The sequence below is a fragment of the Echinops telfairi genome, unplaced genomic scaffold (assembly GCF_000313985.2).
Source record: "Echinops telfairi isolate 266 unplaced genomic scaffold, ASM31398v2 ScPeMD7_37;HRSCAF=141, whole genome shotgun sequence".
Lineage (NCBI taxonomy): Eukaryota > Metazoa > Chordata > Mammalia > Afrosoricida > Tenrecidae > Echinops > Echinops telfairi.
The window spans coordinates 653530-666095 of NW_022103935.1; the positions used below are offsets into that span (position 1 = coordinate 653530).

General features: G+C 63.6%; 2 protein-coding genes across 5 annotated transcripts in view; one reads left to right on the forward strand and one right to left on the reverse strand.

The window, feature by feature from the left end:
• TSPAN4 (tetraspanin 4) overlaps nt 1–8372 on the forward strand; it is a 14724-nt gene extending 6352 nt beyond the window's left edge. For all 4 annotated transcript variants that reach the window (XM_045290458.1, XM_013008465.2, XM_045290457.1 and 1 more), the window contains exons 3-9: nt 23–102; nt 6025–6216; nt 6757–6831; nt 7326–7427; nt 7614–7745; nt 7823–7906; nt 8114–8372. In XM_045290458.1, coding sequence (XP_045146393.1) covers nt 40–102; nt 6025–6216; nt 6757–6831; nt 7326–7427; nt 7614–7745; nt 7823–7906; nt 8114–8182 — 717 coding nt within the window. In that variant the 5' untranslated portion in view covers nt 23–39 and the 3' untranslated portion in view covers nt 8183–8372. The remainder of the gene's footprint in view (nt 1–22; nt 103–6024; nt 6217–6756; nt 6832–7325; nt 7428–7613; nt 7746–7822; nt 7907–8113) is intronic.
• Nucleotides 8373–9090: 718 nt separating this feature from the next.
• The window catches only part of CHID1 (chitinase domain containing 1), a 7784-nt gene continuing 4308 nt past the window's right edge, over nt 9091–12566 (reverse strand). The window contains exons 8-12 of the mRNA XM_004717174.3: nt 12107–12208; nt 11874–12029; nt 9973–10053; nt 9731–9773; nt 9091–9618 (exon numbers count right to left, since the gene is read on the reverse strand). Coding sequence (XP_004717231.1) covers nt 9520–9618; nt 9731–9773; nt 9973–10053; nt 11874–12029; nt 12107–12208 — 481 coding nt within the window. The 3' untranslated portion in view covers nt 9091–9519. The remainder of the gene's footprint in view (nt 9619–9730; nt 9774–9972; nt 10054–11873; nt 12030–12106; nt 12209–12566) is intronic.

Consider the following 12566-nt stretch of genomic DNA (forward strand, 5'->3'; position numbering starts at 1 on the left):
CTGTCCTTCATCTTCCTCCTAGAGTTGAAGCGCTGCAGCATGGCGCGCGGCTGCCTCCAGTGCGTCAAGTACCTCATGTTCGCCTTCAACCTGCTCTTTTGGGTGAGTGCGTCCGCCCAGGGCGGGTGGCGGGGGGTCCCTGGGATCTCTGCTGCAGGGGAGGGGGGCACACCTGGGACACCGGACTCGAACGGATGCCCGCGGGGTCCGCGTATGGAGACGGGGGACCCCCTATCCCTGACTGGACTGGCAGTCATGGTGACCAGTGGGGAGGGTCTCTGTGGCTGGGGGTGGGGGCGCCCCTGATAGGTCTCAGCACTGTGGTCGGTGGGCTGCCTGTCTTTCTGCGGGAGGGACATGTCCTGGGGCACGTGTGCTCCTGAGAGGACATTGCTGCCCACTGCACCTTGCCCACCATCTACCTTCAAGTCCCCATGTGCTGTCCCACCCCTTTGCCCAGCCCGCCCAGGTCCAGGGGCTGAGGGGTGCTGTCCACAGGGAGAAGGAGGGGGTGTGCCCAACAGCCCAGCCACGGTGCCAGGTGGCTTCCCGTTTTCTCAGACCCCCGAGCCCCAGTGCTGAGGAGGGCCCCTACCAGCCATAGCCCCAGGAGAGAGCTACCTCCCTGCGTGTAGCTGCAGGTGGGAGCTGTGGGGAGGGGTGCTGGGGCTGAGCCCCCTGCACAGCTGGGGCAGGGCTATGGCCCAAAGCCCACTTTCCTGCTTCTTTCTGGGACACTGACTGCTTTTTTTCATGCACTAACCCAGTTGCTTTTTATATTCTGTAAGTGAACAAAACAAAATACTTGATGCCTAAGTTCTGGGAACAATCACCTTCGCCAGAATCTGTCAGCCTATCGACATCTCCCCTATATTCTGACTTCTCTTTCCCAAGCTGTCTGGGGGCAGCCAGCAGAGGCAGCTGCGAGGTGTCACCCCCGCAGTTTCTATCCCTGCTGGGCTCACCCCAAAGCCTGGTCTTCTGCCTGGGGCTCAGGGCTGTTTCTGCAAGTGAGCTGGGCCTTGGGCAGTGGCACTGGGTACCAGCTGGCAGGGCTAGTGAGCCCATGGCCACGTTGCAGAGCTGTGGCCACAGGTGGAAATGTGACAGGTGACAGGCTTCAGGGTGGGTGCTGTTGAAGGGGTCGCAGCAGTGGTGTCAGGCAGGGTCAGTGGAGGAGGGTGGGCTACATGCAGGACCCCATTCTCTCCATGTCCACCTCTTCCTTAGTGATGGGTACTCTCTCCTGGGCCCTGGGCACTTGCTTGGGAGTGCCCCGTGGACCCTAGATGGAGATATGCCCTGCTGTGACTCCCAGTGAGGAGTCCTCTGTCTTGAGTAGATCACGCCATTGGCCACTGGGGACCCTGGGTCCAACCGAAGCCCCTGCTGGCTGGCCTTGGACACCTCTCCAGCCCGGTCCTGGGGCTGAGACCGAGAGGAAGGCCAGTGCCCACAGGAGGCAGTCAGCTGATCAGGTAGGGCTGATCACATGACCCCAAGGGCCTGGACACAGGCCCAGCTTTTTCCCCAGACAAGCTAGCCTGAGAAGCCCCCTTCCTCCTGGTACCACCCCCAACCTGAGGGTAGCTCTAGGGAGCTGGGTCATGGGACCCTCCCTGCCTGCCTTCCTCTCAGGATTCTGCTCAAAGCCTCTCTTCCCAGGACACACACGTACACATACACACACACTTCCTGGGAGCTCAGTCCCCCTGGGCCTGGGGGATGGAGCCAGAGGGCTGTGGGTTTTTCCTTAGAACTGAGTTGTATCTGTTCCCTGGCGGTGCCTGTGATGGGGTCTGGCAGGATGTGGAGGTGGGAGCCTGGCAGGTCCCTAGCACAGAGCAGCCCTGTGCATCTGTCACTATGCAGCCTGGGGTGACCTGCCACATCTGTGGGCTTCGTGTGAGATCTGTGTGGTCATCATGTGCACTGAGAACAGGGCTAGCTGACAGGAGTTTCTGAACATGCCCTGTGGCAGCAGAGCCCACTCCCACCCAGGGCACACACAGTATACACACCCACAGTGCATGTGCAGCTAACATGCTCACGCGGTGTGCACGCGACCAGCATGCACACACAATGTGCATGCATCTGCAGTGCACATGCAGTGCACTCACATACACCCACACTCACATAGGGTGTGCACTCCTGCAAGCACACATCCATGTGCCTGTCCCCCAGGAGCTCTGTCCCTGTGGCCCAGAGCCCAAGTGTGCCCCTGAGCATGTGTGCACGCAAGCAGATCCGTGTGTGCAAGAGTGACACGGGTGTGGGCTGAGTGGCTCATGGGGCGGTCAACCTGTGCACCCTGTGACGGCAACTGGGCCTGGGAGAGTGGAGGGCAGAGACCCTCTGTCCCGCTCTCCCTGATGCAGGCCCCCGGGAGGGGAAGGGGGCTCAGTGGCAGTGGCTGAAGCGGGAGGTAGCTTCAGTGATGGGCTGCGAGCTGCACAGCACCATGGGACCCAGACAAGCCCTGTTCTCTTGGGTCCTCGGTTTCCCCATCTTAACCAGGGGGGGGAGGTCATGAGGGGGCAGCCCTAAGCCTGAGGACTTGAGTTAGTGCTGGCCTAGCAGGGTGGTGGACGGTTGCAGGGGCCCCAGCTCTGGCCCGGGAGTGTGTCTGGTCCCCCTATCTGGGCAGGGGTCTTGACAGGAGGAGGTGCAGCATGGGGCCGGGCTGCCTGCCGGGTCGTCATCTTGTGCCTGGAGGCTGTCTGCCCACTCTTGTCCCAGGGGCCCCACGGTGGGACGGCAATTGCACAATCCAGCCTGGGTGGTCCCCAGTGGGCAGCAGACCGTGTCTGATGCTGGCAGGTGCAGGCTCCAGGGGAACGCCAGGGCTAGCAGAGGGCCTCAAGGCTGGCCGGGCTGTGGGACCTGGGGCGACAGGCTCTGGAGTCCCCTCTGCAGGAGCTCCCACTTCTAGAGCTGTGGGACACAGACACTCCCTCACCCCCAGTCCCCACATGGGGACCACCTGCAGAGGGCTTGGGGTTGGGCAGCCAAATGCTCTCTGGCTTGTAGTGGCATCTACTCCCAGAGCCTTCCCAGGGCCCCTGTGTGCCAGGTCCCAAGTCACTGCTCAGGTGAGACCTCACAAGAACTGGTACCAAGACCAAGAACCCCAGCCAGCTCTCGGGATGGATCGCAGCACCTCTCCTGGGGGACCCAAGGGGCTGATGGGCCCTGCCCTGGTTATAGTCTCCCTTAGATGCTACTCTAGAGAATTCCTCCTCACCCTGTAGACCCAGCCCTGGTACCCAGGGCAGAGTGGACATAAAGAACTCCCCCTTCCCCTGTCACATCGGAGGACCCCTCCACCACTACCCCCCTCCACTCATGGCAAGACTGCCTTCCCCCAGCCTTTGGGCCCTGTGCACCCAGGGTGGGTGGTGAGGAGGGCACGGGGGCCTGGCGTACTGGTCTCACCTTGCACTTACTGGTCCAGTGGACGGTGTGGTGGGCTGCCTGTCCTGAAGCCGGGTTGCCCCATGCACCCTGCCCCATGCCCCACCCTGGACAGCGTGGTAGGTGAGCCTGTGCAGGGCACAGGGAGTTGCCTGCCCTTGGCTCTGTTCTGGCTGCTGAGCTGGCCCTGAGCCCTCCTGCCCCCAGCCTGCCTGGCTTGAACAGACTGGCCTCTAGCCCAGGCTGGAGAGGGCTTCCCGTGCCCAGGGTGTGGGCCATCTGCCATGGTCTCGTGACCAGAGACAGCAGGCCGAGGCTGGCATCCCGGCCCCAAAAGTCCTGGAATAGATTCAGTGGATGTCAGTCACCAGGTCCTGCTGCCTGGGCAGCAGACAGAAGAGGACGAGGGCAGAGAAGGGGTGTAGGGATGCAGTGGGAGGGCCCTGCCTGCTGCCGCCCTGCAGGGCCTGGCCCACCAGCGCTGGTGGCCTGGGTGTGAGGTCCTGGCAGGGCGTCTGGGGTGCCCCTTGTCTCCAGCACGTGGAGGCTGCACTTCTGCCACGTTTGAGACACGGACAGGCAGACGCCGGTTCAGAATGACAGGGGATGTCATGAACCGCGTGCCCAGTGAGCGCTCACGCAAGTGTGCAGGCTGCCATGTGCCTGGGTAGATGGGGCTGGGGGGCTCCAGAGGAGCCTGACACCCCAAGGGGGAGAGCCAGTGCGTCTGCTCTCCTGCGTCTGCCCTCTAGTGTGTGTGTCTGTGCTGACACCAGGGCTGGGGACAGGGGAGGTTTTGGTGACTGTGTGGGGACACCAGGGAGGGGGTGTCTTTGTGGTAGTATTTGTGAGATGATGTATGGCAGTGTGGTGACACTGGTATTGGTGACATGGGGGTGTCTGTGTGACTGCGGTGACCGAGGGTGAGAGTGGGCACCTGTGACGGGGCAAGGCCGTCACAGGGTGTGTGGTGACAGGGTGTGTGGTAGCATTGGTTGTGAGAGTACATCTGACAGTGTGGCAGAGGTAGGGACGTTGTGTCGGTATGTAGTGACTCTGGTTTGGGGGTGAGCTATGGGGCTCCCTTGCAGGTCTTCAGAGACCCTCCTTGCAGGCCTGTGCACGGGCACTGTCTCCCGCCACCCACCTCCCCCTGACCAAGGCTGGTCTGCTTCGTGCCCTTCCCACGCCCCTTCTCACCCATGGTGGAGGGGCCTGGTGCGGATGTGCTTGACCTGGGCAGCAGTGCCAGCACCTCCCCCAGTTAGGGATGTCCCAGGCTCCCCCCTTGATCTGAGCTTTGGCCCCTTGAGTTGTCAGTTGGCAGGACACAGCCTGGCAGGTACTGGGGTCCGGGTCTTGTTCCTACAGGGTGTGTGGGGTTGTCCTCTAAGCTCAGGCAGCAGGTCCTCTGCAGGAGGAATCCCAGGGCACACTGGGGACCTGCTGAGTCCCTGGCCCTGACCCCATGTGACCAGTGTCCTGTGACCATGTTGGCCTCCTACAAGGTCCAGGTGCCACACTGGAACTGTGGGAGCATCCATGCCAACCTGTTCCGGATCGCATCCGCTGTGGCCTTCGCGCTGAGAGGGGACATGGCTCTGGCCCTGCAGTGCACAGCAGACAAAGCCTCTGCTGTCCCTTGGGGACAGGGAGCTGCACAGGGATGGTCTCCTGCCCGCCCCTCCCCAGGCAGCTGCACTCCAGTATGGCTTAATGCTTCCCCGGGAGCAGTGTGCCCCTCCCCCACCTGCCCACTAATGGGCTCTCCCTGCGGCTAGGGGGAGGGGCCCTCTCTGAGTCAGGCCCATGCCTGGTGGGGGGGTGTGTGTGTGTGCGCGCAAGGGCTCCCTACTGCCGGGGGGCACCTCTGGAGGGTGGGGCGGCTGCAGGTGGGTGTGTGCGCCATCCTATTTTCCTGGGCCTCTCAACGCCCACGTCTGGTGCACGCGTGTCAGGGTGGGAGTCAGGACTCCTGGGCCATGTGTGCACTGCGACTGCTTCCCTCAACCCTGGGTGGGGGCCTGCATCCCGAGAACCCCAGAGCTTTTCCTCTGGTCCCCTCTCTTGAGTTCTGTAATTTGGCCCCATCATGAAGCTCCATGAGCTGGGTGGGGGTTGGGGGGCACCTGGAGACGTGCACGGGGTTAGAGAGGTGTGCCCCAGGGCCTATGGGCTTTGCTACCCAAGTGTGCTTGGGTGGTGGCGGCCACCACAGGTTCCGGGTCCGGGCCCGTGGGCAGCTGGGTGTGTCTGCAGACCAGGACATCCTGTTTGCCTGTATGGGGGCCTGGCTCCAAAGGGACAAAGGTGGGGTAGGGGCTCAGGTGGGGGCCTGGGCCCAGAGTGAGAGATGGTGGGGGCCGCCTCTAATAGCAGGGTGCTGGGTCCACTCTGGTTTTGGACAGCAGGTGTCCTGTGGGTGACCCTTCAGGGCCCTGGTCACAGTAAGGTTTCCCTGGGGACGGACGCAGCACCGTGGGGATCACGGGGTGGGCAGGGTATGCAGGATGTACCACCAGCCTGCGGAAGGCTCAGTGCTCTGGTGGCCCCAATGCTCCCTGGGCCCCTCAGTGCCTCAGTCCTTCCCTCTCCCTATTGGCCGTCCAGCTGGGGGGCTGCGGCGTCCTCGGTGTTGGCATCTGGCTGGCCGCCACGCAGGGCAACTTCGCCACCCTGTCATCCTCCTTCCCGTCCCTGTCGGCCGCCAACCTGCTCATCGTGACGGGCACACTGGTCATGGCCATTGGCTTCCTGGGCTGCATCGGGGCCATCAAGGAACACAAGTGCCTGCTGCTGGCGGTGAGTGTGGACAGCGACATGGACAGGGGCACGGGGAACATGGGCAGGGGCTCGGGCTGCCTGTACTGATGGCAGGTGGGGACATGGGAGACACAGGGCATGTGAGGACACAGAAGCTGGGGGCCAGGGCTTCTCACAGTGAGTGTGGGCAGGGGACAGGCGAGGGGCGAGTGGTGCCCCCAGGCTCTGCTCAGAACCTGGGGTCCTGCCTTTGAGGGCATGCGTGCACACCTGCCCACACGTGGCCTTGTTCCTCCCAGGGCTGGGGGATGTGTCCGTCCTTGGGACATTCACCTGAGGTCAGAGAAAGGGCAGCGCACGTTCAGGACTGGTCCTTGCTGGGCCAGGTGCCCAACAGCTAGGCCTCCACGTCTCGGAGCCCAGCCTGATCAAGCTGACCCGATGGTCACGGCAGCTCCTCTGGGGAGGCCCATCCACAGGAATTTTGCCAGGGCCAGTGGCGTGGTGCCCTCAGGACGGTGGGTGGGGGCTCGTGGGTGGAGTTGATGGACCTGCTAACAGCCCCCTTGCCCCACCTAGTTCTTCGTGATGCTGCTGTGCGTGTTCCTGCTAGAGGCCACCATCGCCATCCTCTTCTTCGCCTACACAGACAAGGTGGGGGCCTGTCACCCCGTGGCTTGTTACTGCGCAGAGGGCACGCTGGCCGGGCTGTGTGTGCAGCCGGCAGTGTGGGCAGGTCTTCGCTAAGCATCACCCGGATCTCTGGTGCCCATAGCATGTGGACAGACCCCATGGGGTGAGCTCGCCCAGCCTGGTCTGCCCTGCCTCTGGCCAGCTTTCCGCCCCAGAGTGGCCGTCTCACCGTTCATTTGGTGCCCGGTGCTTTGCACGCATTGGCTGTCAGCAGGGGGCAGGAGACTAGTGGCTCCGTGTGGCGCAGGCTGTGTGCCCAGGCATGTGCTAGTGCCCTGTGAGTGACTGCCCGGCCCTGCACGTCGCTGGGAACTAGCTTAGGGGTTTTAGAACCTGTGTGAGTACCAAGCCGGGCTGTGTGCGCAAGCGGGGCACTCATACCTTAGCGTGTGGAGGTCTTTCCGATGTGTGGACCGGGCACAATTCGGGTCACATGAGTCCTGTTGCACCCCCAGATCGACAGGTACGCCCAGCGCGACCTCAAGAAGGGGCTGCACTTGTACGGCACGCAGGGCAACGTGGGGCTCACCAACGCCTGGAGCATCATTCAGACCGATGTGAGTGGGCGTGGCGCAGGGGACACCCCACCCCACCTAGGGATAGCTGGCCCAGGTGTGGGAGACTGCCTGGGGGCCCCGACTGAGTGGGCAGCCCCTCCAGACTGCTGGGTGGGGTCAGTCTGCGGAGGGCTCCCCAGTGGGCGCGGCGGCCCCTCCAGCGCTGTTTCTCTGCCCCGCCCGCAGTTCCGCTGCTGCGGTGTCTCCAACTACACAGACTGGTTCGAGGTCTACAATGCCACGCGGGTGCCTGACTCCTGCTGCCTGGAATTTAGCGAGAGCTGCGGCCTGCACGCGCCCGGAACCTGGTGGAAGGCGGTGAGCGGGGTGGGGGGCTCGGGGGGTGGGGCCAGAGCCGGGGAGGCCCCTCACCAGCAGGCTGGCTCTCCCCGCAGCCCTGCTACGAGACGGTGAAGGTGTGGCTGCAGGAGAACCTCCTGGCCGTGGCCATCTTCGGGCTGTGCACGGCACTGGTGCAGGTACGGCTTGGCTCCGCACTGCGCTCTGCGCCCGCTGGGGGCGGGGCCGAGGCCGCAGGTGCACCTGCTGCCCCTTGGAGCCAGCCCCAGGCAGGACCCTGGGTGCCAAGAACGGTGGCCCAGGGGCGAGGCGGGGTGGGGCCAGGGATGAGGGCTGGCCTGCACTCCTCGAAGCTTTTCAGGATCCCCCCCTCCACCTGCCTGCAGATCCTGGGCCTCACCTTCGCCATGACGATGTACTGCCAGGTGCTCAAGGCGGACACCTACTGCGCGTAGCTCCACCCTGCAATCTGCCAAAGATCATCACCCAGACCAAGTTCGTGCCCCAGCCCCACGGACTTGCTCTGTGCCCTCCTGGGTGCTATGAGGGGCCAGGTGGGCCGGGCAACCCTCCACCCAGCAGTCTGGAGGGAGGGCCCGAGTCTGCGCCCAGGGCCCAAAGGAAGGCAGCCTGCAGGGATGGGGTGGGGTGGGATGGGGTGGGGGCACTGGGGGCTTTGGGCTTTTTATACTCGTGTACTCTCCAGAGCAGTGTTTTTACCGGTCCCGTGACTCCCTCAGAGCAGGGTCCATGCCAACCCGTACGGCTGTATCTAATAAAGGATGAGCACAGCCCTCCGCATCACTGGCCCCCACAGGACCCCACGGGTGCTGGCCACCAGCCCCCAAGGCCCCAGGCCCAGCAGAGGCGCAGACACAACCACCGCTGGCAGACCACTTCGTGGGCCCCCTCCCCCCTGACATGGAAGCTGGGCCTGGCCTAGGGAGAGTCTCGAAGCCCAACCCTGGGGCCCTCGGTCCTAGGCTCTAGCTGCCTGCCCCACCCGGCACCCCTCTTCTCAGCCCGGGGGAGAGGATCAAGCTTGTTCTCTGCTTGCTCCCAACCTGGGCCTGAGGTCTTGTGGCCACCACACCTGTCCCGCATAGGAGCTGAGGCACCCCGACACCTGTCCTGTGTCCACCATCCCCTCTGCACAGCCCAGGCTGGGCTAACTCCAGGCTGAGGGAGGCTGGGCCTGGGTGGCTGGCTTCCAGAGGGACTGAGTACTGGTCCCTGCCTGGAGCTGCCATGGACAGGGCATCCTGACGAGGGCCCTGCCTGCCCAGGGCCCACAGGTCCGTGTGGCCTCAGGAGGCCCTGGGTTGGTGGGGGAGGGTGCAGCTGGTGGCAGAGACCAGGCCAGGCCAGCAGATTCCAGATTTATTTCTCGAAGCTGCAGGTCACAAGGGACCCTGAGGAGTATGGCGGAGGGCTTGCCCGGTCAGTTCCCAAGGGGTGACTGCCAGCTCTACAGGGCATTGACCCCTAGGTTGCACCCCCCTCCCAACTGCCTCCTGGGTGGGGCTGGGTTCCCGTGGGAGGGCCCAGCTGGATGGGCGTCTGCTGTGGGTCCCAGGGGCTGAGCCCAGATCTGGGCCCCATTGGGAGAGGCCCACTGGATGCCCTTTGGGAAGGGGCTCAGCTGGTAAGCTCGGGGCTCTGAGGCCTGCCCCTTGCTTGGGGCAGGTGTGCAGCAGACAGACAGGTGAACGCCAGGCGGCCTTCTCGTCGCTCTATAGCTTAGAAGTGAGTCCTGGCCAGCCTGTGCTGTCCTGGGCGGGCCGGGCGCTGCTCACAGCAGGTCGTAGAAGTAGTCCAAGCCCTGGCCTAGCTCCCAGATGGAGAGCCCAACACCCAGCTCTTGGGCCAGGTCCAGCCGCACCTGGACAGACTGGGCAGAGGGGGGCAGTCAGTACCCCATAGCACCCACCCTCCTAGCCCTCACCCTGGGAAGCCCTGGGTGGCTTGGATAGGACTCGGATACCTGGCCAGGTCCAGCCTACCTTCAGAGTAGGGTAGAAGACAACGTGCCTCCCGCCTCGGCTTCTGGAAAAGACAGCATGACTGCCCCTGCACCTGTGCCCCAACAGCACCGGCCCAGGACACAGGTGGCTCCCTCACAGGGCTCCCTCCCTGCAGTGGGCGCTCACCACGCCCCCATACTGAGTGTCCTGTTGGAGGCCTGGCCGTCCCAAGCTGCTGCCCACGCCAGCAGGCTAGAGCACCGCCCCATGTGGACGCGCACCTTTTGTACTCAAAGACATGCTCGGCGGCCTGGCCATCCCACATGAGCTGTGGCCTGTGTTCCTTCAGCATCTGGATGTACCTGTGGGAGGTGGGTGTCGCTCAGGGGCAGCCCCTGCCCCAACCTGTGACCCAGAAACCACCTCCCTGTTCCTGAGATCCCCCCCACTTCACCCATCCACATCCTTCCCTAAGGAGTACTCACTCACCCAGACAGTGGACCCGCGCCTAGCCATGACCCCGGACACATCCACTACCCATCCACTGTGGAACAAGCCGCCTCTGGCTCCATGGGGCCCAAGCAAGGTGGCCCCTCACGGCACAGGGTGTAGACCAGGGGCCTGAGGTTTTGGACCTTCCCCAGATCTTCCCTGCCTTCCCTCCCCAGCCGGCCTTCTAGACCCCAGTCTAGTGGTTTCTGCCTCCCCCATCCCTCAGTGCAGAGGACAGGCTGTTCCCAAGATGCCCCAGGCCTGAGCTGCTGGGATTTCCAGAGTGGGGTGTGGTGGTGGGGTTCTAGCAGCATCGTCTCTAGTGACCAGTCGGGGCACTGACCACGTTTGAGCTACTGGCTGAGTTGGTGGGGAGTGGACAGAAGGCTACCGAGGGTGGTGCCTGGGGCTTGTAGAGCAGTACACCCATGGGGCCCAGGCAAGATGAGTGGACTCCTTCCTGGGGGATGGGCTGGAGCTCCAGAGCACCCCCTGTACCCCCATTTCCCTTCCATCTGTTGAGGAAAGGGTCATCTGAGCCCTGACCAGAGCACAGCTTGGATGGAAGGGGAAGGGGGGTGAGAGACCCCAGGGTTTCAAGGTGTGAGATCTCTCAGGATGGTCAAAGTAGGGAGAACTCGAGGGGCAGTAGCCTCTGAACGGCCAGAGGGGGCTCCTGGCTCAGGGCTGGGGGTCAGGCCGAGGCCCCTGCAGTTGGAGGGGACCTTGGGTGCAGGAGTCATGAGACAGTTGCCAGGCCCACAGTGGTAAGGGTGGGGCCCCTGCCACCCACAGCTCTGCTTCAGGGGGCTGAGTGCGACAGGGTCCCCATTCCCAAGTCCCGGAGGCATGTGGACCTGGGTGGACTGGGTCACTAGGCAGACGGAGCGATTCAGTGTCTGGCTTCACTCGCAGTGGGAGTCACAGCCTGAGGGGCCCTGTGTGTCTGGAGGTGGGGTGCAGGAGAGACTGTCAGCTGGAGCCCGGGCGCACACACCCTGTGAGTCACAGACCCCGAGGAAGGGGCACGCAGGGGAGCAGGAGGCTGGCTGGGTGGGCAGTGGTGCAGGGGAGGGTGCCTCCCTCTGTGGGGGCAGTAAGGGCTCTCTAGGAGGAGATGCATCCTGGGTGAGAGCCACACGGCCCTTGAGGCTGGCTCCTGCCGCCCCTGCCAGTCTGCCCTGAAGATGCCACAGTGGCTGCCACCATGTCACCATGGGGGAGCTCATCAGTACTGTGGGGCAGCGCTCCCTGAGCCAGAGCTGCAGGGCCCCATTCTGCTGCCGGCAAGCAAGCCACGATGTGTCCCCAAGGCCCCTGACTGCTGCCGGCTGCCCCGCGCTTGCTGAGCCAACATCCTGCCCCTGCAAGGTGAGGGTGGCGGCGAGTCCTTCAGCAGGACTGGGCACGAGGGCTTCTCTTGCTGCCACGGCAGACACGGCCGCCCCACACTGGCCCTCCCCCACACTCCCACTGCCTGCCCCGCCACCTACCTGTCCCTATTGCCCCTGCCCCTGCCCCCACGCCACCAGCACATCCTGTTCCCGTCCCTACCGGGAGGTGTCACCCAGTGACATGAAGCCCATCTACATCCCTATCCGATGTCACCTATCCATGCCATCCTGTGTTCCATGCTGAGGTGCCCAGCTACACTGTCCCTGCCCCCAGACTCCCATTGGCTGCCCCTCACCTGCTCCCCACAACGGGCTCACGGGCGTCCCTGGAGGCCGAGTAGTCCACGCCGTAGAAGTTGAGCCCCAGGAGGATCTTACTCCGCCACTTAGACTTGGGGTCCAGGACCTGGACACAGGCTCGCACCCAGGACAGAGGTGCGTTGGGGCCGGGCCTGCAGGTGATGCAGGCTCAGCCTGACCCCGAACTGCCACTGTGACCAGGGGGCCCCCACGCCTGACCCACACTCACTGCTGGGCCGTGGAGTAGTCGTAGGTCATGAGGCTGAAGCCGTCCAGCATTGGGGCCAGCTGCTCGAACTCCTGCTGGGTGAACATGCCCAGCTGGTGTGTCCTGAGACAATGGACAGGGCGGCGATCAGCTCAGGCTTGTGAAGGGCCCCGTACCCCCACCACCCCAGACACATTCGAGGACACGTGGGACATATACATACACGTAAGGACACATGCTCACCCAACATCCTCACGACAGACACACATGAGGACACGCACACACAGACACGAGGGCACACACAGACACGAGGACACGCACACACAGACACGAGGGCATACACACACACGAGGACATGCACACACAGACACGAGGGCACACACACACGAGGACATGCACACACAGACACGAGGACACGCACACACAGACACGAGGACACGCACACACAGACACGAGGACACGCACACACACACACGAGGAC